Genomic DNA, 27,460 nt, shown 5'->3' on the forward strand with positions numbered 1-27,460 from the left:
GGCTCCTGGTGAGTCTACTCTGGAGGAGAAATCATTCTGGAGCCATGACATTGGTTTTGCTGAAAAGTGATGCTGAATTCGTGCTTGACATTCTTTGTTTTGTTTGGATGTTCTCTATGAAAATCTCTGTTCTAACATTTACTCCTTCTATTGTATGATCTTAATTCAGTAACTTCCCAGGGGGTCTAATTCCCAGATACCTAAAAGCCATATCAATAGCTACCTATATTTAAAAAAAAATCCAAAGAGTGAGGAGTTCATTAGCCCAGTAAAGAATAAACTTCTCTATCTAAAGCATTAAACCCAGGACAGAAAATACAGGACATACTGAAAATGCAAATCATGCTTCAACAACTTGGTGCTAATTATAATGGTCAGGCATCAGCAAAGCTAAAAACTTTTATTCATCTTTATTTCTAAATTCATTATTTCCTTGTCTTCATAGACTTGGTTTGCATGAACACATATTAATCCTTTATGCCCTATCAAGATTTTCAAGGAATAAAAATAATTTTCGAGTTCTTCTCATAGGAAGTTCTTATAGGTTGCTGGTCTTCTGATTTGGTAACTATTCATTCAACAAATCTTTATTGAGTTCCTGTTATGTGCTAGGCACTGTTTTAATCCCTGGGACTGTAGCAATGACTATGCACACAAAAATCTTTGCTGTTGTGGAAGTTACATTCCAGTGAGATATTGATCCCCTACCCATTGCTATTAAGTGATAGGAATGCCTAGACTGTATGTGAAGGAGCTACATACTAATGTTTGGCCTGTGTATCTGAATGGTCCCAAATACAGAGAAAGTATTGTGTCACGAAAAAATGTCAGTCTATAAAGAGTTAAATTATTCTTGATTCAGAATTATCACTAGAATCAGTCACCATGTTCTACAGTTGGATTATTGGACTGAATCTGTATTAATTCTTTGAACCTCTCTAATATTTGTTTACTTGAGGAAATACCTTACATCAGCTTGATCTCTTGTCATTTGCATCTTTCTCATAAAAGTTTAATACAGAGCATGCATTAGTTTGTACAAAATTAATATTCACTCAAAGGCCAAAACAACTGTTCCCATTATTTTGCCTCAAAATAAAACAGTTATCATTTGCTCTGTATCTTTACTTATTTATCTTTTCAGCTACCTTCTAGACATTCTGTTATTTCAACTTAGTTCATCACTTGATCATCTTTATCTGTGATAGTGCACTCTGTATATTATATTAATTCATAGTAACTGATAAATTGTAAGTGCAATCATTTGTGAAATAGTTCTTTAGGCCATTTTTACTGGAAAGTAAAGAATACACTATCACATTTTGATCACCATGCTACCTTCAGTCATGTAGAAATGTCCTCATGTAGAATATATTTTGAGTTTAATGGAAGCATTCAAACCAGGTTACAACTTCGCAGTTTCAGGTATAAATGTATATCTTTGATTTTTTCTAAATCTGCACAAATTTCTTGAAGCATTTTAAATTCGTCGAATCCCTGTCATTGAGAACACTTGAGAAGCCAAATTATCAGGTAGTGGAGAGAGGACATTAGGTAGCCATATTTCCCTTAGTGTGTGGACCTCTGGTTCTAACAAACCTAAATGGTTGGTGACATTTAAATTGATCATCCTTACCTTGAGATGTTGATGGAAGAAAAAGAAGAGGATGTGATTGCAGGTTATTGAAGCTTTGGGAAAGGAAAGAAAGTTTTGCTGACTTTTGCTTTTAGAAACTGCTTCATTTTTAAGTCCTTCCAGTTCTTTTGATTAGCTTCCAGCAACTCACATTCCATTGAGAATTCAGGATGTACTGCTGTTCTTGTGTGGGTTTCTTTTTTCAGGAGGATTATACTGGTTTAGTCTTATTGAACTATGTAGTATATGGAAAGTATGCTTTTTAGAATTTGTCAGAAGATCTGTCTGAGCGAAGAGTCAGAACTCCCAAGAAAGAAGTTATCTTATGTCTCCTAGAGAGGGAACAGAAAATCATTTCTCATAATTTTATGTATGTATATAACATCATTTTTTTTCTCTCCCTATTCTTTCCAAACCACAGCTTGTTTAAGTAAAAACGAATAAGGATGAAGTTCTGTAACTGTGGTAGAAGAGCTAAGAAAAACTAAAACTAAATTCTATTAGCCTGATGAAATTATAAATAGGAAAATAGCAAATAAGATAGTAAGTGTCCTAATCTGAAGAATATTTAGTGACTTAGAGCACTTTATTTAGAAGGACGTTCAGAATCCCTCCACAGAAGAAGCAAAGCCCTACTAGAGTTTAAGCCTTTGTTTTTAGCTTTGCTGATGCCTGACCATTATAATTAGCTATAACAACCAAGTTGTTGAAGCATGATTTGCATTTTCAGTATGTCCTGTATTTTCTGTCCTGGGTTTAATGCTTTAGATAGAGAAGTTTATTCTTTACTGGGCTAATGAACTCCTCATTCTTTGGATTTTTTTTTTAAATATAGGTAGCCATTGATACAACTAACAGTTTGGGTAATTGCTTGTTTGAGAGCAGTGCGTAGAATTGAAATCTACCATACCTAGCATTCATGTACAAGAGAGACCTTTTAATGAAACAGGATGTTAAAAGGGCATTATATTATAGTACAGTATTATGTTATTTATTGTATTATATTACAGTAATTATGTACATGAACAGAGCCTTTCACATAGTAATCTAATAATTGTTTTGGAGAAGTTCATGCAATCTTTCTTGCATTACAAGCAAAGAAAGCTTTCCTTTTTGCCTCACCTGCCTGTTTATTGCCATCAGAGCACTTACATATCCAATGTATTGAAGGCAAATTCTGATTCAGGATGTGAGTTTGGAAAAGGATAGAGAGAGCTTTGATCATCTCTCTCTGGGATTGCATTCATACATCTAAAAATTTTCATGCACTGAGTCTACTCTGGTAAAACCCTGGTCCTCTAACATGGGTGTGAGGAAGGGAAAGTACTCAGAGCCATTGGCAGACGTTCCCAGGTACAAGGAAATATGTGTGATCGAGTCCATCTGATAGAGAATATCTAAAATGAGTCAGAATCAAAACCAGGAGCTTTCACATACTGATGGGTAAAACCAGCAGTTTAAAAAACGTTATTATGCTAAATCAGAATAGGTCAGCAAACTTTTTCTTTAAACAGCCAGATAGTAAATATTTTAGGCTCTGTAGACCACAGGGTCTCTGGCACAACTACTTAACTCTGCCATGGCAGCATAAAAACAGCCATAGATAATAAGTAAAATGAATGAGTGTGGCTGTGTTCCAATAAAACTTTACCAAAATAGGAGTAGGCTAGATTTGGTCTGCAGGCTATATTTTGCAGATTCTGGTCTAGAGCAGCAGAATGTCTTGGGTGCCTGTTAAAACGCAAATTGTGCCCCCAATCCCACCTTGTTTCTAATTCAAAAGGTTTTGAGTGGGGCCTAATTATTTCCATTTCTAGCAAGTTCCCAGTTGATGCTAATGCTGCTGTTCTGGGGACTGCATTTTGAGAACTGCTGATCTAGAGGGAAAGAGTCAGAAGTGTCTCTTCTTGGTTGTTTTCTGTACTTTGGATAGAAGACTGGAAGGGTTAAAACTTGGTGTTGTTCTTATAAAATTTCAAGCAATAATTTTTTTAAATAGGAACTTCACTTCTACTTTTTGCACTGTATCTACCACAGTCTCCAAATAAATAAAAGTTCTCAATTTCTTCGTTCATTCTTCTTATCTGGATACATTCTACTCTGCACTAACTGCTCTCAGAATTCAAGTCTTAAGGTGTACAACAGATAAATAATAGGATAGATTCCTCCCCCTTTGTTTTAATAATAATAGCCACCTTACTATGTACTTACTCCAAGCACTATACCGGTTGTTTTGCATGTATTAACTCATTTAAAAATGAGTTTCAGGGCGGACAACAGTGGCTCAGTGGCAGAGTTCTCGCCTGCCATGTGGGAGACCCAGTTTGATTCCTGGTGCCTGCCCATGGGGGGAAAAATGATGGTGGAGGAAATTACAGAAACTTTTTAATGGTCTAGGGGTGGTAAAATGAATTTGTTATACATTGATATATCCAGAGGTGTGTCTTCTCTCCAGTTTCCCTCATTGCTTTCCACTTCCTTCTCATACTGGCTTCCTGCCCCTGAAGGAGAAGGCAGAAAGATTCTTTGAGCTGAGTGGGGGGACTTGCTTGGACAATAGTGACTACTGGTGACATCAGCATGAGTAGCTCTGCACACTGGGGTCCGCTAGGAGGGCTGCACCAGCTGTGAGGCCCGACTGACCTGATTCTAATTGCCGACATCGAGCTGATGTTATTCTTGGCCAGGGACAGAGCGATTACTCAGTAGTTTCTGTTAAAGTGATCCTTTGTTAAACTTCTGCTCCCAGCCCCCTCTCCCTTCCCTCCCGCTCTCTTCTCTGCCTCATCCAAACTGAAAAAGAGCTCCAAAAGCAGAAAACTTAAGAACACTTTGATTGCCAAGACAAAACTGCTGAAGTTTCTTTTAACAACGGGGCAGGGATGGGAGGTTTATTTTAAATACATCTTGATTCTTCACTGGATCCTTCCATTCTCTTTCCATAGCCCTTCAATTTTTAGTAGACTTAATTTTCAACATTAATCAAGTAACTCTATGTAGAAAAAACTGTACGTGGTGAATTCCTCTCATCCTTCTATCCTATCTTGTTCCTTCTCCCTCCCCTTCGGGCCCAAATTTATTAGATGGACCTAGATTCAATAAGGCCAACCAAGACCAGTGTTCCTTTATCAGGCAGAGCCAGGGAGCAGCTCAGTGTTAGCATCAAGGGTTCTTTCATTGTACCAGTAATATCTTGTTTACACTGTGTAAGTAGCTTTTTGCTAATGGTATGTGTGTACCTGCACAGTCTCACAGGTGTGGAAGGGATTCCCATATGAATCTAGCCAACTCTTGTTATTCTGCTTCCCAAAGTTCATTGCATGTGTTTAGAAAAATTCTGCCCTCCTGCAGGAATTAAAATATTTCTCTGAGCCCTTCAGCTGCTGTGTGTTTGTGTTGTGGGGGAGGGGAAAGAAGGAAAAATTCAGCAGGCACAGGTCTTTTTTTTCAGGCAGCTAGGAACATCATGCTGGCTTCTCAGCAGGGCATGAGGAAGGCAGGCAAACAGAATGGCTGTGCAGGAGGCAACTTTGTACACCTTTATAATGTTGTATTAGACAGGACAGTTGGGTTGGGGGCATGCAAGAATAAGTTGCATGCTGATGTTCCCAGAGCATGTCAACTGGAATCTCAGACCCTGCTACTGCTCTGCTTTTATTTGTTTTGCTCCATTTTGTTTTTCCTTGTAACCTTTATCAGAAATCCTCTTATATCACTTGGTTTCTAGCTTTTAATTATTATTGGTCTTCCTAGGACTATTTGATGGTAGTAGAGTTTGCCAGACCACTCCTTTCTTGTTAACTAATAAAAATACATTGTAGAAGACTTCTGGGAAGATGGCTGAATAGACTAGCTCAAACCCTGCTCCATGGAAAAGTTAGAGAAGGGACAGGAGGGCAACTGAGTTGGTGATTCGGGAGTGCGGCTGACCTGGAAGAGCACCACATGCAGCAGCCCTGGTTGCGGAAGCTGAAGAACTGAGAGGCAGAAAGCTGGAGCCTGGCGCAGAGGCGCGGAGCCTGTGGGAGTGCATGGATGGGAGCCCGGGACTAGGAAGTAAACCAGGCTGCATTCCTTGGGCATGCTACCCTCACCAGTGCAGCCCCGTGACCGGCGACTCACCCCACATCCCACACACCCAAACCCTGTCATCCGCTCCCATTCCCTGCACTCCAGGTGCCTCCACCCCACCAGCCCCCCATGTACCTGTCCCCCAACCCCAAGTGCAGCCCAACACACCTCTCCTGTACCCCTCCTGAGCACTACCTCTCCCTCCCTGTTTGCTGCGGGCATTAACCTCCATATCTAAGCTACCCCTTCCCCCCAGCCCCCCTGCCCATAGCTATATCCTACTTATAAGACATTCATCTTAGACACGAGGATACAAATAGATTGAAAGTGAAAGGATGGAAAAAGATTTTCCACACAAGTCATAACCAAAAGAAAGCAGGAGTAGCTATCAGACAAAATAGACTTTAAATGTAAAGACATCATAAGAAACAAGAAGGGCACTATATACTAATTGAAGCATCAGTTCACCAAGAAGATATAACACTCGTAAATCTTTATGCTCCCAATCAAGGAGCTCCAAAGTACATGAGACAGACATTGGCAAAACTGAAGGGAGTGATGGATGTTTCAACAGTAATAGTAGGAGATTTCAATACACCACTCTCCTCTACAGATAGAACAACAAGACAGGAGATCAACAAGGAAATAGAGAAGTTAAAAAACTTGATAAATGAATTAGACCTAATAGACATATATAGGTCATTGCACCCCAAAGCACATTCTTCTCTCATGTTCATGGAACATTCTCCAGGATAGATCATATGCTGGGGCACAAAACAGGTCTTTATAAATTTTAAAATATTGAAATTATTCAAAGCACTTTCTCTGATTACAATGGGATAAAGCTGTATCTGAATGGCCACCAAAGAACGAGCACATTCACAAATATATGGAGATTAAATAACACACTCTTAAACAACCAGTGGGACAAAGAAGAAACTGCTAGAGAAATCAGTAGCTATCTGGAGATGAATGAAAATGAGAATACAATGTATCAGAACTTATGGGATGTGGCAAAGGCTGTGCTGAGAGGGAAATTTATTACCCTAAATTCCTATATTAAAAAACAAGAAAGAGCAAAAATCAAGACCTTAACAGCAAACCTGTAGGAACTTGAGAAGGTACAGCAAACTAACCCCAAAGCAAACAGGAGAAGAGAAATAACAGATTAAAGCAGAGATAAATGAATGGGAGAACAAAAGAACAATAGAAGGAATCAATTAAAGCGAAAAGTTGGTTCTTTGATAAAATCAATAAAATTGATAGGTCACTAGCAAGACTGACAAAGGAAAAGAAAGAGGATGCAAATAAACAAAATCAGAAATGAAAAGGGGTGTATTACCACAGACCCTGAAGAAATGAAAGAAATCATAAGAGAATACTATGAACAACTATGTGCCAACAAACTAGACAACTTAGATGAAATGGACAAATTCCTGGAGACATGCAGACAAGCTACACAGACTCAGGAAGAAAGAGAAGATCTCAACAAACCAATCACAAGTAAAGAGATTCAATCAATCATGAAAAATCTTCCTGCAAAGAAAAGCCCAGGGCCAGATGGCTTCACGGAATTTTTTCAAACATTTCAGAAAGAACTAACACTAATTCTGCTCCAAGTTTTCCAGAAAATTGAGGAAAAAGAAACTCTCCTAACTAATTTTATGAAGCTAATATCATTTTAATACCAAAACCAGGTAAAGATGTTATAAGAAAGGAAGACTACAGGCCAATCTTCCTAATGAACATAGATGCAAAAATTCCAATAAAATATTAGCAAATCGAATCCAACAGCACATTAAAAGAATTATACACCATGACCAAGTGGGGTTTATACCAGGAATGCAAGGAAAGTTCAACACAAGAAAATCAATTAATGTAATTCAGCACATTAACAAATCAAAAGGGAAAAATCACATGATCATCTCGATTGATGCTGAAAAAGCATTTGACAAAATTCAGCATCCTTTACTGTTAAAAACACCTCAAAAGATAGAAATCAAGGTAATTACCCCAATAGGATAAAGGGAATATGTGAAAAACTGATAGCCAGCATCATACGCAATGGAAAGGGACTGAAAACTTTTCCCCCAAGATCAGGTATAAGACAAGGATGCCTACTGTCACTATTATTCAACATTGTGATAGAAGTTCTAGCTAGAGCAATCAGACAGGACAAAGAAATAAAAGGCATCCAAATTAGAAAGGAAAAAGTAAAACTCCCATTATTTGCAGATCCTGAGAAATCTACAGCAAAGTTACTTGAGCTAATGAACAAATTCAGCAAAGTGGTGGGATATAAAATTAATGTGCAAAAATCAGTAACATTTTTATATAAAAGCAATGACCTAGCTGAGGAGTCAGTCAAGGAGAAAATTCTATTCAAAATAGCAAATATTTAGGAATGAACTTGACTAGGGATGTAAAGGACTTGTACACATTAAACTACATAACATTGCTGAAAGAAACCAAAGGAGATCTAAATAGGTGGAAAGATATTCCCTGCTCATGGACAGGAAGGCTAAATATAGTTAAGATGTCAGTTCTCCCCAAATTGATTTACAGATTCAACACAATACCAATCAAAATTCCAGCATCTGCTTTGAAGATTTGGAAAAGCTAACTATCAAATTCATCTGAAAGGGAGAGAGACCCTGAATAGCTAAAGGCACCCTAAAGGCATCCTAAAAAAGAACGAAGTGGAAGGATTAACACTCCCTGACTTTAAAACCTGTTATAAAGCCACAGTGGTCAAAACAGCATGGTACTGGCACAAAGATAGAAGCATTGACCAATGGAATCAAATCAATAGGTCAGAAATAGACCACAAAATCTATGGTCAAGTGATTTTTGGCAAGGCCCCCAAATCCTCTGAATGGGACAAAGTAGTCTTTTCAATAATTGTGCGTGGATCGCCAAGAGAATGAAAGAGGACCCCTATCTTACACCCTACACAAAAATTAACTCAAAGTGAATCATACCTAAATATAAGAACTAGCATCATAAAGCTTCTAGAAGAAAATGTAGGGAAACATCTTCAAGACCTAGTAATAGGAGGTAGCCTCCTAAACTTTACACCCAAAGCACAAACAAAAGAAAAAAACAGATAAATGGGAACTCCTCAAAATCAAATGCTTCTGCACCTTAAAAGACTGTCAAAAAGGTGAAGAGGCAGCCAACTCAATTGGAGAAAATATTTGGAAATCACGTATCAGGCAAAGGTTTGATTTCCTGTATATACAAAGAAATCATACAACTCAATAACAAAAGAACAAACAATCCAGTTATAAAATCGGCTAAAGATATGAATAGGCATTTTTCTGAAGAGCAAATACAGATGGCTCAAAAGCACATGAAGAGATGCTTATTTTCGTTGGCTATAAGGAAAATGCAGATCAAGATTACAATGAGATACCACCTCACACCTATAAGAATGGCTGCTATTAAACAAACAGGAAACTATAAATGTTGGAGAGGGTGTGGAGAAACTGGAACACTTATGCACTGCTGGTGGGAATGTATAATGGTGCAACCACTATGGAAGACTGTTTGGTGGTTCCTTAGGAAACTAAATATCATGTTGCCCTATGACCCAGCAATAACACTACTTGGTATATACCCAGAAGAAAGCAATGATACAAATAGACATTTGATATTCATAGCAGCATTATCCCCAATTGCCAAAAGATGGAAATAAACCAAATGCCCATCAATAGATGAGTGGATCAACAAAAGGTACATATACATACAATGGAATAATATACAGCAATAAGACAAAAGGACATCCTGAAGCACATGACAAGAGGGTTGAGCCTTGAGGACATAATGCTGAGAGAAATTAGCTAGACCCAAAAGGATAGATACTATATGATTCCACTTTTATGACCAGCATAAAGGTATAATCAGAGGCTTATAATATAGAATATAGGGGACTTAGAGATACATAGAAACTAGAGATGGGTGAACCGTTAGCTAAATGAGGGTGAACTCCAATATAAGGGAATACATAGGAGTGAAGGTGATTCTCTAGTGGGTCTAGAAGTAATATTACTATATTGAAGATAAACAAGATTGAAAGGGGTTATATAGAACTATGTGTCCCACTGATTCACATTAGAAATATGAATTAGTCTCCTAAGATTTACTTTAAACATATGATTCTTGTATAAGTCCAGGTTACAGGGAGAAAACTGCTGTTACGGAGATGGGTTTGCTTCCTGATGCCTGCCTATGCAAAAATAAATAAATAAGTAAACAAACAGGAAACCATCTGCACTACCACAGCAACAGCAGAAATAAATAACGGGGTGAGGGACAAGAATTAAGAGGAGGTTTAGATTTCCTGTTTGGCAAGGGTATGTTTGTTGGTTTTCTTTCTCTTGTGAGCAATGAAATTATCTAAAATTGAGAATGTTGATGGACTATGGACTTTGGGCCTTCTATATGATGCCCGATGAATGCAGGTGGCTGAAGGAGGCACTGAAGGAGAAGTAGATGGGCGAACGATGGTGTATACTCATGAATGAAGGCTGTGCTGCTACAAAAAGAAACAAGGTCGTGGGGCATACAATGATGTGAATGAACATTTGGACACTTGGTGAGAAAAAATAAGCCAGAAACAAAAGACCAACAATGGTATGGTCACCTTTAGAAAATGCTTATAAGAAAACAGGGGCCTAGATTGTAAGCTTTTATAGCAGACACATTAAGTCTGGAGTGGTGATAAATATTTCTGGATTTTGAGAGGCTGCTTTATATATACAACTTGATATTTAGGAATAAGAACAAAGCCGAACAGGTTGGGTTTAAAGTAATTCAGAACATAGGGGTAAGGAAGACAGTGTCTATATCTTAGACCACACATACTCTTTGAGACCAATGGAAGAAAGGTTCATTTGATCTGGAACTGAAGTTTTCTTTAGTGCATAATCTAATTCAGCCTATCTGTATAGCTCATTTGAATAACTGAAACACAGGAAGCACAGAATAAGAAAGAGATCCTTTAATTCTGTATGGATTTTTGTAATACCTGAAAACATCCTAGAGTATATTAAGCAGATAATAAAAAAAATTTTGGCAAAGTCCCCTGAGGGAGAGGAGAAAGAATATGAAATTATTAAACCTTACAATCAGGGAATCCCCAAATCAATAGGCCATGCCCTCGATCATGAGTCTTACTCTTATGCAGCTTATGTAGGTAACATAGAAGCTTAGACTACCTATAGACATGCCTAAGAGTTACTTCTGGAGTACCTCTGTTGTTGCTCAGATGTGGCCTCAATCTCTCTAAGCCCAACTCTGCAAGTGAAATTATTGCCCTCATGTCATGGGGGACATGACATCCAGGGGTGAAAGTCTCCCTGACGACATGGGTGAGGACTCCCAGAGGTGAATCCAGACCTGGCACTGTGGGATCAACAATTACATCCTGACCGAACAAAAGAAGTGCAATTAATAAAGTATCAGTGGCAGAGAGAGTTCAAATAGAGTTGAGAGGCTACTCTGGAGGTTGCTCTTACGCAAGCTTCAGGTAGACCTTGCTACTTATCATAACCTGCCAACCCCCAACCAGGACCATTCCAACCAATCCTAAAGAACACCTAGGACAATATATAAGATTCCACAAGGCTTCCATGCATTAGAGTAACTTTCCAGAAACCTACAACCTCCAGATGGGTCCCTGGTCCAGATAAGTCCTGAAACCTAGCCCAGCCTCTCCAGAACATCAGATAGTTCCCTCTCCCTACCCTGTGTTAGTGACAGACCCTTCCAATATCAAAAATTTAGAATTGCTGTAGCCCAAATAACCCTAAAGAGAGGTATAGAAAGATCAAAGGTAATGGTGGAGTTGTACATAGAAGATAGGGTTTAACAAATTAATGTGAATGCTGAAACATTAAATTGATATCTTTTAGTCTCCAGTATTTTAGAGCAGCTAGAAGTAAAAACCTAAAATTTTGAAATTGTAACCCATGTCAAAGTCTAAAGAACGTTCTAGAACTAAGTGTGGTGCTGTGCTTTGAAATTTATAGCTTTTTTGTATATATGTTATTGTTCACGAAAAAAGAAAGAAAGAAAAGTCAATTGTGATGATAAAAAAAAGTATTTAAGTCGTCTAGCCTGTGATATTCTGAAGCAGCTAGAAGAAAAAATATGAGAGGATCGTATGGTGGCTCATGACAAACTCTGGGGTCTGTCCTGTAACCATTTGTTAAAGAGTGTTTGGAAAACTATTGCTTTTTTATTTCTTTGCTTTGTATATATGTTACACTGTACAATAAAAAAAGTTTAAAAAAATAAAGTATAAAAAAATACATTGTAAGTACATGAAGAAATTCATGTAAAACTACCTTCAGTTGTTTTTGGAAATAGATACTCTAGACAGGCATAGGCGTCAGATCATTCCTCAGTTCAAATCTTGGCCCCGTCCAATTCTTGACCTGGGACAGTTTATTCAAATTTCTTTGAACCTTATTTTCCTGATCTCTAATATGGAGAAGAGAATTCATATATACCTTTTATGTGATCAATGAGAATTATAATCCTCAAAATGTTACCAGGCATCAAGCACTGAACTAGGCATTTTATTTGTATTATTTCACTTAATCCTTACTACTGCACTCTTACTAGCCCGATTTTCCAGACAGATGGAGAAACAGAGCTTCAGAGCTTTTGCATAACTTTCTCAGATCCCATAGTAATAAATGAGAGAGCTGGGATTTGAACCCAAGTCTATCAGCCTCCAGCATCATCCAAACTCTTGGCTACTTTGCTGTCTGCTGCCTCCCTGATGAAGTATTAAAGCACCTGGCACTTCATAGGCATTCAACAAATAGTAGCTACGTAAATTTAATACTACATAAATTTGAAGTTGTAATTTATATATTCAACAAGTACTTGCTGACACCTATAAAACTGTCATTGAAAGGTTACCCTCATGTATGTTAACCAGTGTTCTACTATTCACATGCACTGTCTCAAAAGGAAAAGCTGACTAAACACACATGAACTTAGGCCTGCACAGTATTCTGAAACCTCAAGTTCTTAATGAAAGAAATGTCTTAATGAGGTGTTCCTGGCTTAAAAATCTTAGAAATGCCCTTACTTTACCCTCCCTCATGCTTTTGTTATTAAAAGATAGGATCAAAGATAACTGACATCTTACGGTATTCTGGAATATGTTCTAGAGATTTAGAGGTGTGGAGCAATTGTATAGGTTGTTATTAACATAGGAATTCTCTCTCCAGTTATACCTTATCCTTTCAACCTTGTTATTGTTTCTGGTAATACTTTTTAAATTCTATTTCCAGTATAGGTGTTTTTGAGAAGGCATAATTAATATTATACCTGTTTTTGCAACACCATATAAATCTGATTCTTAATGAATTATTAGTATAGACATTAGTTCACTATAGTAATTCATTATTTTATGGTAACAGAAGTCTTCTGATTATCGTCAGGTTGTTTTCTAAGCTACTGCTAGGGTAGTGCCCCCTGCAATTTGAGAGAGAGGAAAATGAGAGGCCGGGAAATGGACATAAAGTGAGTGCCTCCTGTGTGCCAGTCGTACTATTATTTCAATTCTACTGATGAGGAAACTGAGATTCAAAGAGTTTAAGTAACTTACCCAAGATCAAACAGCTGGTTAATTGCAGAGATGATGTACAAACTAGGTGGGAAAGCTTCCAGAGGTTGCATCTTTTCCACTGGATCTCCCCCCTCAAACCAACTGAAGTGATTTATTTTCTTCTCATTGTACACATATGTCATCATTCAGATAAGGCGTTCCAGCCTTGCTGCTGCTGCTGTTACATAATCTCTCTCTCACACACCCCACCACATGCATACGCAAACATAAAAGACGGTGTTGATGTTTGATAATCAAAATTCAGTTTGGTCATGGTTATGCAAAAAGGTAAATGTTCACCTGCCAGCTGCTTGGGATTGATCCCATTTGTCCAATATCCTTAAAGTGTGGTTTTGCTTCGCTGCCTGCGACCAGTTTTGTTCCCTTCCCTCACTCTGTGACTTGTAGTTTGTCCATAGACGTATAAGCAACTCACAGCTGTAACTTTGTATGAGGTGGAAAAGTCTCATCTTTTACAGCCTACTGCCACAGGAAAAATACTTAACAGAAGGGCTAAGAAGGTCTACCATGTGAGATTCTAAGCAAATTATACATTTGAAGTTGGAGACAAGTTAGACATTTCTAAACACAAAATTTAAAGCTAGGAAGGAACTTAGAGATTGGCTTGTCTATTTCATTTTACTAATCAGGAAACTAAGGCATAGACTTGTTATTAGGAGAACAAGGGCCCTGATATACAAATAATTCCCTTAAGCTACTAGCACATAAAAGATAAAACAGGGAATGAAATCTCTGTTTTGTATGCATCCAACAAAAAGTGGACACAGTGCTAGGTTTGCTTTAGATTGGCTTTGGAAAGGAAATTTAAATACATTTGCTTTTTAGATATGTTGGCTTTAAAAGGGAGGCAGCATAACAATAAGGAAGGCCAACATAGTGTAGTGGGCTCTTGGATTCTATGGGTGTGAATCTACACTTAAACTTGCTCGTTGTGTGATCATGGACAAATTACTTTACTTTTTTGTGCCTCAATTTCATCTTCTGTAAAATGGAAGTGAGGGTAGGACCTCAAGTGACTGGGAAGATTAAATGAGGACATAACATCTAAAGTCTTAGAGCACTGCCAATCCATGGTAAAGCTCAGTGAAAGTTTATTTTTTAACCTTTAATATACATAGAATTTAGTTTCATCTTAGGTTTGTAAGGTAAATTCCCTATGCCAGAAGCCGAAATTGGTAAAAATGATATTAAAGATGTTTTAAGAGAAATAAAAAAACTCATGAAGTATTCATTAGCTTCATTTTTTTTCTTATTAATATTATAAGAATTCATTTGGGCAATTTTAAATTGTATGAAAATTAATTTGTTCACAAATACTGAAGAGTTGTGAGAAGCAGGAGATGAGAAAGTGACTAATACTAGGGCAAAGTAATTTAAAGAAGAATGTTTTGTATTGTTAACATGTGGCCAAATGCATAAATATCTTAAAAACGTAAAAAAGAAGAAATAGCACTAGCATCATATTATGGTCCAGCTTTTCATGGGACATAAGCTATTCACCCCACCCCACCCCAATCAAGGAAACTCATCTTCTCAAGCACTTTTACGGAGAACAATTTGGGAATATATATTTTAAAGATTTTGAAAAGAAAAGAAGCCTTCTGACTTAACTATTCTACTTCAAGGCAATTATTTTAAGGAAATGATCTAGCATATGTGAAAAGATAGACATAACTTGAGGTTTATTACGGCACTATTCTTAAATAGCCAGACAAATTGGTGACGACCTAAACGTATGTGTGTGTGTATGTAGTTTCAGGTGAAACTATAGGACATTTTGGGGAGCCTGCTTTTTACCTCTCAAACATTTGTTATGACCATATTTCCATAACTATAAATATAAATCTACCCCATGTGACAATGTATAGTATTCTATTGGTGATTAGTCAAATAAATTATGATAAACCATAACATAGAATATGCAACCATTAAAAAGTTTTCTAAATGTATTCTTAAAGATATGAAATAATGCTCAAAATAGATACTTGAATGAAAGAAATGAGTTCCAAAACATTGGGTATTCTATGATCCCACTTTTTGTAAGCACATGGAAATACATGTATATCTATAGAAAAACATCCATATATACTTAGAAAAATGTCTGAATGTTAACAGAGTTTATCTTTGAGAATAGAATCAGAAAAAACTTTAAAAGCCATTTTCCTTTTTCTAATGGACATGTATTAAAGAATTTAAAATGTTTCAAAAAAATTAAGAAAATCCTTACTCTGCTAACTTGTGTATGTGTGCATGCATGTGTGTGTGTGTGAGAGAGAACGAGATCAGTGGTCAAGCAATGTTTGCTGGCATTGAGATGAAAAAGAAATAGAAAGCAAAGCAGTCCATCCAAATTTTCCATTAGAATGTCAGTTTTTGCAGTATCACTGGTTCTGTTGTTAGAAGGGAGGAGGGGAGCAGAGGTGGCTACTTGTAAGGGAAGGTCATGAATGTAATGTGTTAGGGCTAGTTTCACTGGTTCAAGGTCATAGGCTACGACCCTGGTCTTAGCCAGCTACCTGTATATGTAGTTGCGCTTCTTTGGTTGTATGTACTCCCTTGCCTAAGATCAATGAAAGTGTTTCAATACTGTTGAGAAAAACCAACCCAGAGACTACCAGTGCTGTCTTTAGTTTGGTTAGATGAAGGAATCTGAGGTTAATGAATACATTTGAATATCTGTTTTTAATTGCCTGGGTTGCTTCTCAAATGTTAGCAAATGAAGTTGATTTAGAGATTGTCTGAAGTACACCAGTTTGAGTTGGTTGGTGAATAATAGTTTCTCCTAAATTGTGCTGTTCAGGTAAGCACCTGTTTTGCATCCTTTAGATCATTTGAACAAGTAAGAGCCTTCTTTCCTAGTTGTTTAAAGGAAAAAGGAACTTCTTTATTGGTTTTAGAGGTGGAAGTAAGTCTATGCCAGAGGACTTTCACTGTCTTTGATAGCTCAATGTCCTGTCTCAGGTGCTGTACCTCTCTCTGATTGAACAGTAGCATATTCTGGGTTTCTGCCCTGTCCCTGTTATGGTCACAAGACTGCCCAGTGCTTTATAGCAGTACAAGAAGTTGTACTCTTTCTCTTGCTCAGTGCACAGTCTTGTCTCAGCTGACAAACATTGTGAATGGAAGACAGCCAAGAACTCCATGCAGTATGAAACAAAGGCCTTTTGGAAGCTTGCTGTTGCCAAGATAGAAACAGCTACCCTCACCCTCACCTTGGCCCTGAGCTTTTTGCAGCATCATATGGTTGCCCAAAATTCATGTGTGTTATCTTCATTGAACCGCTCTTGGCCTGGTTATAATAAGGGGAGTGATTAGTGGTTTACATGCTCAGGAAAATATATCATCCCAGCACTTTACCTTCCAAAGGGAAACACACTGGAAGTGGCTTTGTATAATATGTAATAGAAACTTTATCCAAATTAGGGTAAAATCTAATATGGAGAGAATAATGCCTAGAAATGTTTGCTCTTCTGAAATCAAAGTAAAAGGGTTGGCTAAGAGACATTAGCCTACTCAAATAGAGAAGCATTTGCCTACTTTTATCTCTTTTAATTCTCAAAAAATGAATTCGCAAAGTTATTTCACTACAAATAGTCATTGAGCTCTGGTCCCTCTCCAAGAAGTCTGGGTGAAGGCTAAAAGGAAGAGTGTTTTTCTGGAAAGAAAAAAAAAATAAACCCTCCCAGAATTTAATCTCTGAACAGTATTATCTTTCTACTAAGAGAGTCCAGATCTTGCTTCCCTGTAACCTTCCAAGTTGCAGTCTGTATTCTGTCTATCAGAAATTCTTCCTTCCCACCCACGAGTACCCTTCTATTGTGGGAGAAGGAGGGCTTTTCAGTCTTTTGTCTGGGACTAATCCAACCCTCAAACTGTGGTTTTCTCTAAGTCTCTGCTGTAGCGTGGCTGTTTCCCACACCCAATAGAGAAGCAAAAGTCATATATGTGCTAACCAGGTCTGGAGGATAGTCCAGTGCTTGCACATCTCTCACATTACCAGGACACTGACTGATGACAGAGCAGTCCTCATCCCTGGGTTATTAACCCATAAGGAGGGCTAGTATTGTATATCCAAACCTCAAATTTCATAAGAATTATATAGAGAGAGCTTTTATATAATCCCTCTGTTCTTTTATGATAAATAATGAACATAAGGATAAACCAGTTCTTGTGATCTATTCTTGGTGGAACTGTAGGATTGGGGCCAATACAGGCTAAGGGGGACCTGGAGAGGCTGATTTCTATCTGTAAACACATCTGGTAATGTGTCTGCTTTTAATGGCTTTAATCTCAACTTATTTAGCCTTGGCTTTGGTGAACACCTAGAGACTTGTCCACATTACTGATTGGGTTCCGGATGGTATAAAATTATAATAATTCCATCATTCTCAGTATATTCTGGAATGAGGATCAAACCACAGGTTGCAACCTAGAAGGTTTTCATTATATTTGGAAAGTGTTTGCCTTTTGAGATATGTATGCTTATGTTATATTGAGAATTATTTCTCATATCATTTGGCTTCATATAAGAGAACTCTTCCCCTCTGACCCCACCCCAATGGGTTAAACATGTTAGAGGTATCTTTTTGTTTTTATTCTTTTCCATATAATCAGAAATAGACCCTAAAGATAGGCCCTCCAGGGTAGATACTGCAGCTCCATGGTGCCACCGGGAACCCATGCTGCTTCAGTCTTTCTCCTTTGCAGTCCTTAGTGAATAGCTATTATCCTCATGGTGACCTTATGGTTGCAATATGGCTATTCACCTCTAGCTAGATATCTTTGTCCTGGGTGGGAAGAAGAATACTGGAGGGCAAAAGGTGTGTACTAACAAAGTCTACACCCTTTAAAGAGCTTTCCTAGAAACTGCACCTTGAAACTTCTGTTTATACCCCATTGGCCAGAACTAGGCTATCTCTAAGTACAAGAAGGACTAGGAAATGTAATTTTCCAGCTGAGCACATTATTACCTAAGCAAGTAGTAGGAAGAAGGGGAGAAGTGATAAAAATACTGGCCAAGCGACAGTCACCTAAACAATGAATTTCCCTAATTTGTTTTATTTTGTTGTTTGAGGTAACGACTACTATTATTAGTACAGAACATCTTTGCATCTAAGAAGGTGATTTGTTTTTGTTCAGGGTCTGCAAAAGGGCTTACTTACATTATGTGACTGTTTAATGCGTTGAATATAACATACTAAGCACTGTACAAGGTACAGGGAGTTGTCCTATTATAAGGTTATATCTATATGTAAACATTCATCTGCCTATTTTCTTGTATAGGAATTTAGTTGTTGCTAATAAACGTTGGTATAATGTGTTCTTTTTCATTTGTTGAGTAAATGTTTATTGAACAAATTTTATGCACATGAAACTCTACTAGGTACTGTGTGTAAACGAAAAATTAATCAGAAACAAATCCAGCCATTTCCAGAGTGTATTGTCCAAAAGGTAGGGGGAAAAGGTGCATACATAAATAGCTGTAATACAAAGTAGAATGTGCTAAATATGATGAAACATACAAATAAATTTGTTTAAGGATTCAGAAGAGGAAAAGTTGATTTCCAGCAGAGAGAATTGAGTAACTTAGATCTGAGGAAACTTAAATATATGCTTTCATAATAAGAGTTTGCTTTCAAAGCTAGCAAACACCGTCATAAGACAAGAAAAATATGTTGAAAAATGCATAATCAACTACTATTTACAATGTTCCTCAATTAAATTGAGCTTTGGGAAGGAATGGGGGTATTGGTTGAGTGTCTATTGTATACCTGGTACTTTAATTTATTTAAAAACCCTTTATTGAATACCTGGGCTAGATTCACCTATATGATCTCATTTAATCCCCCACAAACCAGCAAAGTAACCATAATTATTTATGAGGAGGCTAAAGCTCAGAGAGATTAGGTGACTTGAAAAGATTACTCAGTAAGTGGCAGGGCCAGCATTCAAGCCCAGGCACATTTGAGTGCAAAGCCGTACTCTTCCACTCATGGGTTTCCCTTCCTTTTGAAATGATCAGGGCAGGCCACGGTGGCTCAGCAGGCAAGAATGCTCGCCTGCCATGCCTGAGGACCCGGGTTTGATTCCCGGTGCCTGCCCAGGTAAAAAAGAAAAAAAAAAAAAATCACTGAAATGATCAGATTTGGGTTTCACAGCCCTAAGTGTTCATCAGTTCCTTCTTTAAACCAAAATAAAGGGGAATCTTATATCCAGATGGTTGAAATTTGGACACTTTGACTTGTACTCAGAGTTAATTTGTTACCTGCATAAATGTTGTTAGAACTTCACTGCCTTTTGACTTTTTAGTAATTTATTTTATTTTTCTTATAAGTACACACACCAGTACCAACTTCAAAAGGTACAAATGATACTAAAAAAAATTTATCCCTCCCACTCTGGCCCCTGGATAAACAGTTCTCCTCCATGGAGGTTTCCAGTTTTTTAAATAGCCTTTCAAATTGTTCTATGCAGATACTATATATATAGCATATATATATATATTCTTTTTGACAGAAATAGAAGCTTACTATACTCACTGACAGAAATAGAAGTTTACTGTACTTTTCAGTCATCCTTTTATTTGGATTTAGAGGTCCCAGAAAGATAGAGTTACAAAAGGGACCTCAATGAATTTGGAAATATAGTTAAGTTGTCACCATGGAAATTAATGTCACCATTTATTGAATGGTTATTCTTATAGATTGCAGATCCCTCACAACATGAACAACCCAGCCCCAGCCCCATAAAGAATATTTTTATTTCCAGGAGCTCTTTACTAACAGAGATTTTTCTTCCTCTATAACTCATCCCGTGAACTTGTTTATGAAGGGCCCATTATAGAACTCTTCAGCCTTCATTCTGATTTCTGGCCTTCTCCCATTCCTCAGTGAGGTGTATAGGTGTATCGCAAGCATTCTTCCCGTCTGTGCTCACTTACAGGGATGCATGGAGAGAAAGCCAGTGTAGACTATTCATGTCTCTCTAATAAATTTGAAGAGCCTCTGATATGGAAACAGTAGTTGAAAAGGGTGGGTTTGTTTTAGAACCAGTCTCAGAATCCTGGCTGTTTTTGGAACTACTTTGCTCACTTGTCTTCAGAAGATCTGTTAGAGCTGTCAGGAATCCTCAGCCCCACTAAGACTGTCTGAAAGACTTCCCCACATGCACACCCTCAGTTGGGCCTACCGTCCTGCCTTTCTTTGGATCAGAGATCAGGAAGAGTTAACAGCTCTTCAGTTCCCTCCTCAGGTGGTTTGCAGAGATTGGGGAAGGCCTCAGATTGGTCAGTTTGAAAATGAACCTCCATCAAGCACATTTACTGTGCATGAAACCCCTTGAATCACCACGAATCTGCCTATTTAAGAACCTTTGCCACATTTCCCTGAAATGAGACATTCCAAGGCCTGTGTATAGTAGAGTTGGTTCGCATTTTACTAGAGCAACATAGTTCAGCTTTTAAATTTTAAAAAATAAGATTTGCAAAAGGTAAAAATACTACTAATGATATCTATCTAGAATGTGAATTTTTCCTAATAGATCTCATCTTATTCAGTTATTCCTTGCCATGAGGAAATGACATTTTTCCCATCTGTCTTAAAATATAGGGTCTATAGAAGGGAGCCAATTGCCAGAAATTCTTTTACTAACAAATGCTATGTATTTTGTCATTACATTTTTCTCTTCGTATTATTTCACATTTTAAGCTTTTTCATTTCAAGCATGCGTATTGAAAGTACTGCTAATATTATTGAAGGACAGTAACAAAGTCTGTGACACATGCAAAAAATATTTCTAATAAGGGAAATAAGTTGTCAGAATTTTTAAGCATCTTCTTGCAAAAGTTTACATTTATATCCTAACTGTGGATATATGTTGGTGTTTATAATGTTTAGGTGATGATTTTTAGGTTTTTATTTATTTGTAGACTTTTCCTCTGAGAAAAGCACCCATGTGTTGATCTCGCATTCATATAATAACTTGAATTCCTATAATAATTTTATTTCAAAAATGGAAGTGTAAAATCTTATGTTAACCATTAGGTGTTAACTATGAAGAATTATAAAAATAGTCCTTAAAGACAGAGCCTGGCTTCTGTTCCAGCCTCGTGTCTCTCCACTCTCTCCCTTTGCTCAGTCTGCTCTAGGCACACTGGCCTCCTCCTTTTCCTCAAACATACAGAATTTCTAGAGGAGTTCCCAGTTCTGTGTGTGAATGAGAATTGAGTCAAGCTTCAACTCAATTTTGTGCTATGCTGTATTTCTAACACTTGATACCCAGTTGGCGACATTCAGTAAATATTTATTGAACTAAACAACGAGTGAATTTAACAGTGAGGAGAATTGAAACTGAGGGACTGAAGGCTTCTCTAATTTCATGCATGTGGAACAGCACATAGGATCTATATGCCCTGACGCCTAGCTCAGTGTACTTTCAACAGGAGCGTCTCAACTCCCTTCAAGAGGTATCCCTTCTCTGAATCTAGGTCACTACTGACAACATTATAGGAGTTTTTCATTAAAAATTACTTCATTTAACAGTTTACCTTTTTCATTGCAGAATTATAAACCAGTTATTTACGTGTAGCAGATGGGTTGTGAAAGGGATCTCTACTGATCACTTTTTTCTCTCTCTTGTAGGCGATCTTTGGGAGCCAGACACTACCTAACTCCAATTTATGGACAATGAATAATGGGGCAGGCTGCAGAATTTCAAGTGCCACAGGTAGTGGCCAGAAGCCAACCACTCTGCCACAAAAAGTGGTGGTGCCACCTCCAAGTTCTTCCTCCTCCCTGGTCCCCAAACCCCCAACCAATCACAAACAAGCGCTCAGAAGGGCATCATCTCAGAGGCCTTCCAAGTAAGTTTTTTATTATCATGTTTTCTATTTCTTCTGTGTTATATAATGTTATGCTGTACTAATATTACTCTTCATTTATTGGGCCTTCATGACAGTTTGTACTGAAGTCTTAAAAACAAGAACACCTGGCTGGGGATAAAGAATAACTGATTCGCAAGCCTGGCTACAGATTAGAATCATCTGGGGAGCTAATGCAACATGCCCATGCCTGGACTTTTATCTGTGAATGGGGAAGGCACTGCTCTTTTAGGTTCCCTGGTGATTGAGCTACTGGCAGAATCAGAATCATTGATTACCAACTCTTTGGACCTCTGGTAGGAGCTACAATCAGCTAAGCTTACCCAGTAATGGTTATATCACAGTCCTGAAGTATGGGCTCAGAAAAAGGAAATGAAAACTTTCTTCTAGATATATCATCTCTAGGTCATTCTACAGAATCTGAGCCTTTAGATCTTTTCAGTTACATATAAAGTCTAACATTCTTCTCCCTTTGTTTATTCACTTTTAAGCATTTGAATGGAAGATGTGGGATTGAGATTTCATTGGGGGAATTAACTTCATTGACATTTGTCTACAGGTTCTGTGTAGCAACAATGTTTCTAATACCGTTTTTCAGTCTGCCTTTTTTATCTAGAAATAGACATTTCCATGCATAAACTAAATTTTTGTGGGTCACATTCTTCATTCTCCCTCCAGATATTTTTTTAGCCAGTAAACTAGAAATAGATAGGTAAAGAGTATTGTTTCTAGCAGCCCTTCTGCAGTTTAAAATTGGGGAACCTTTCAAAGAGTCTGGAGGAGATAGGAATTCCCTGCTATATGTACACCAAGAGGAGACTTGTATGTTTCTTTTGCTCTTATTAAGTCTTCTCATTCATTTGTCCTCCACAAGATCAACTTCAGTTGTAAAAAAGAATCTTAGGACATAGAAAAAGCAGTGACTATTTTTTGTACCTTGGAAAGTGAATCAGATTCTGGAGTTGGGTTGAAACAATCCCCTTGGCCGTTTTAATTACATTGCTGCCATTATTCATTTATCCAACAGATATTTATTCAGTGCCTGCTAAGTACTGGTCTAAGAATAGTTGGTACCATGATGACTTTACAAACTCACTGGCATATGAGGGAAGAGCAGTAGGAAGAATGGAATTCATGATTGAAGGCCAGTGGCAAAATAGAAAGGAACCTGTATGTCCCCTCGCTGCAGGAGGAGTAGTCTAGTCTGTAAGGGTGCATGCAGCCTCTGGAGCCAGACAGCCTGGATTCACAGCTTGACTCTAACTTAAGACCTTTGGCAAGTAACATCTCTTTACATCAGTTTCCTAATTTGTAAAATGGGGGCATCAGTTTCCTTATTTGTAAGATGGGGGCAATAAGAGTATCTGCTCTTATTGTATAGATAATAAGAGTATCTTATTAGTAGATAATAAGGGTTAATATATACAAAGTACTGAGCACAAGGCCTTAGAACTCAGTAAGCCTTAGTCACCATCGTATACATTCTAAAGTAACACTCCCCTTCACAGGTTTGGAAATCCCAGTTAGCTAGGAAAACTAGTGAATTGTATGTGAACGTTCAGTTTCATAGTGTGATCTTTGTGTACGGATTCCCTGATTGTTGCTAATACCCTGAGATGGCCCTGGGTAGCTCAAGTGGACATTTGGTTTGCTGACAGAGAATTGGGCTCCTTCAGGAGACAGCCAGGCTGAACATTTGAAGACACCACTCACTGCCCTGAACTCACTGCTGGCAGCAGAGTCCTTCAGCCTCCTGAGATGGAATTGCAGCTCTTTGGACAAACTTTGCTTTGCTGCATTTTTGTGGTTTCTTCTTTCTGACAGGCAGGAGTGTGGGAAAACCGGAAACAGCTCAGCACCAAAAATGCACAGAAGAGGGGAAAAAAGCAAAGATTTCTTCAGAATTTAAGAAATATAATCCAAGTATCAAAAGGCATGCTGTGAGGCATTGTTCCAGGAAATAGTTTCCAATTTGCCTTTAAAGCTCTAGCAGAAGTCTCTGAAGCTAAGTTAGCACTAATGGAAACCTTAACATTCTCTTGCTTACGTGTAAAATGTATGGTGTCCTTGCAGCCCTCACTGTTTTAAAATATTCTTTTGACTTTTAGTAAAAAGAAAGCATGATTTTTCATCTCACTGGCTCAAGAAAAACTTTCAGAGAAGGTTATTTTTTAAATAAACTTTTTATTTCAGAATAATTTAAGATTTACAAAATGCCATAAAGATAGTACAGAGAGTTCCAGTGTGCCCCTAACCCAGTTTTCTCCATTGTTAATATCTTACATTGTTGTGGTACACTTGAAGAATGCACCATACTAAGAAACTGTCTTTGGTATATTATTATTAACTAAACCCTATACTTTAGTTGGATTGATAAAGTTATTTTTAATTTGGTGAGACTTTCCTTGGCTCCTGAAATCAGGATCCTGAGTCTCAGTATCTTCACATGGTTTTAAAGTAATTCATGTTCCTAGCCAGCATAGCAAGTTACTTAATAACTCTGTGACTCAGTTTCCTCATTTAAAAATAGGAGTAACAGTAGAAGTACATAGATTTATTAAGAGAAATAAATGAATTTATGAATGTCAAAAAAGTGCCTGGTTTTGTATAAGCACTAAATTTGTGTTAGGTATTATTATGGTTAATACTAAGATGGCGCTTCAAGAAATTTTCATGTAATTTTTAAACTTTCTTCCTGTAAGATATGTTGCTTCATTTGCTTGAAGCTTATTGCGGCTTTTACTCGGGCTCAGTTCAGATTAATCAGGAACCCTCAGTTATGACTGGTGATACTGAGTCACACTCAGGAATGCCATAGCTGTCCCAAGAGACACAACTAATGAGAAGTTGTAATGAGCTTTTAACCGTGCCAAACCCTGTGTTTTTGGGTTGAACTTCAAACTTCTCCTAGCACAGAAGTTGGCTATGGACAAATATAGAAACAATTTCCAAGAGCATCAAAGTTTCCACATCCTAGAGGGTTGAGTTTAGAGAACAATAGAACATAAAAGATGGAATGTCATTTGGATTTTAGTGCAAAGGGAGTTAGACTCAGAACAGTGGGGTCCTATTTCTTTATGGTCATATTCAAGTCATTTTTCCTCTAAAGGTTTCAGTTTCCCATCTGTGAAATGAAAACCACTGTCCCCACTGAATAATTAACCAAAGCAACTTGTTTTCTGCCTATTCTTTTGAAAGCTTTTTTATGAGCACATTTGTTTTTTAATCCTGATGCTTTACAGCCATTTTCCTCATTCCTCTTGGCCTAGCATTTCTTTGTTATAGTTCTCAAATTCATATACTAGTATTTCTTTCAACAAAATCTCATTTATCAGTCCCTGCAAAGAGAATGATTTGGGGCTTGTTGCTGTTGTTGTTTGTGTTTTACCTTTTCCATAGTACCAATAGCCTTTCTTTATTTTCCTCTCTGATGTTTGCAACACTTCATCATTTAGCAACCTCTTCAGATCCACCTTTCAAAGCTATTTCTGGTATTTCTTCCAAGCAGTCTGTTGAACTAAAAAGGATGACAGCCTATGAACAGCTACATACATCTGAACTGTCTCTTCCTTGTAAATAACCTTCTTTTTTTTTCAGAGCCAGGATAACACTCTCCAGCAAATATGAAAGAAATCTGCAGAGATTGAAGTTTCCAGGCATATGGGCAAAACTCGTACAATAGAGATGAGTTTGAAAGGAAAAGGTCAAAGCTGTCGTTACTTGGAAAATTTCTCTGAGGAAAGAAAACTGTTTAACAAGCACCAAACTGAACTGAAGTGCTTTACTTTAAATAGCTGGAATTACCTTTCCTTAGCCAGGTTTTAGAATATTTTGAATCGGGGTGACCTGAGTGGAAATTGAAGGTGACTGCTGTTCTGTGTCAGTACCCAGGACAGTGGTGTTTGTTAAAGGCTGCTAGGGATTAGAAGGGAGGAAAGCAACCAAGACCTAAAAAGCATGGTAAGATAATATACTAGTTACTGTGCCCCAAACATTTGGTGATGATATCAATATGATGACAAGTACTCAGAGATCAGTGTCAGAAGAATACGAAGAGTAAGAATCAGATAAAGAAAAGAAACATGCTTACCTCTTTAGCATATGAGTCATTAAAGTGAGAAGATTCTAGAGCAAAGTGATCAGGAGTCATAATGTCCATAATTAAGTTCTCCGTATGGGCATAGAAGTCATATTACAGGTTAACCTATCATCTATCACCCTTTCAGCCTTTTATTAGGTGTGGTTTCAAGAAACGATCATTGCATCTGAGGCATATCCATCCTTAAATAACAGGATTTTCTATGTTATGTGTTCCCAAAACTTATAATCATAGAATTTTAGTTCAGGAACATAAAGAAACAGAGGCATAATGTGGTGTTTTGAGTATAGCAAGTTGTCAGTGGCAGAGCCAAAACTGAGCCTCTGTAACCTCAGATTCTTCTCAGTAGACCACTCGCTTCAAAGCCCCCACCAACCCTTTCAAATCCATCCTGTACTGCAAGTGGCAGATTAATTACCCTAAAATATTACCTTTGAAAAAATGTAATGTAAACTCTTAGGGCCATTCCCTCCCCTCCTCCACAGGTTACCATTAAAATGACCAATGAAATATTCAAAAGGAGGAAGAATCAATGCTACTCTCATACTAGAGGTTTGTGTGAGTTTTTGATAGATGTAACTCAGGAAGAATTGGATTGGAAAACAACATTTGAGGCTTTAATATGATACAATCTTGAGAGAATGCAGTCTGGTAAATTGGAAACCCCAGACATTACCCCTTATCTCTTAAGGGGGAGAACCTGGAGGTAGGAAGGGACAAGGGCCAATAAGAGGGCCTGCCACTAGGACTGTCTTTCCTCTACCAAACCTCAGAATTTGGACTTCACTGGTGGCATTAGGTGGTCTTAGTGTTTGCTTTTGTCATAGGCAGTGACCAGCAACCACACCTAATCAAAAATTGCCATTAAGGGAGTATATGTCTTTGGGGAGCAGAGGTACATGAGGGTCATGGAATGAGGGAGCCTCCTTTTGTGATTCATATATGTATAATTTAAACTAAAATCTCATTCCTATCCCTACCTGCTAGATTTTTAAAATAGTAATGTAGCTGTTGAATTTTCTCATTCTTTATACCCCTTCTTTCTTATGTGAGCTTGAAAATCCCTTTCTAAAAGATTTCGGCAGGAACTTATACCAACCTCTGATAGAATCATATAGTTTCTCCATG

At 37.7% G+C, this 27,460-nt stretch overlaps 1 protein-coding gene across 21 annotated transcripts in view; it reads left to right on the plus strand.

Annotated features, from left to right (window-relative positions):
- TTLL5 (tubulin tyrosine ligase like 5) overlaps nt 1-27,460 on the plus strand; it is a 445,087-nt gene that overhangs the window by 343,630 nt on the left and 73,997 nt on the right. For 18 of the 21 annotated variants that reach the window (XR_013160369.1, XM_077123116.1, XM_077123107.1 and 15 more), the window contains one exon: nt 21,995-22,215. Coding sequence is in view for 20 of the 21 variants with exons in the window: in XM_077123116.1 (XP_076979231.1) it covers nt 21,995-22,215 (221 nt within the window). In the remaining variant the exon portion in view is untranslated. Of the gene's footprint in view, nt 1-21,994; nt 22,216-25,830; nt 26,770-27,460 lie in introns of those variants that run through there. The other 3 variants (XM_077123122.1, XM_077123124.1, XM_077123114.1) reach the window with 2 other exon arrangements.

Source organism: Tamandua tetradactyla, chromosome 12 (genome assembly GCF_023851605.1).
Source record: "Tamandua tetradactyla isolate mTamTet1 chromosome 12, mTamTet1.pri, whole genome shotgun sequence".
In the NCBI taxonomy this organism is placed as follows: Eukaryota; Metazoa; Chordata; class Mammalia; order Pilosa; family Myrmecophagidae; genus Tamandua; species Tamandua tetradactyla.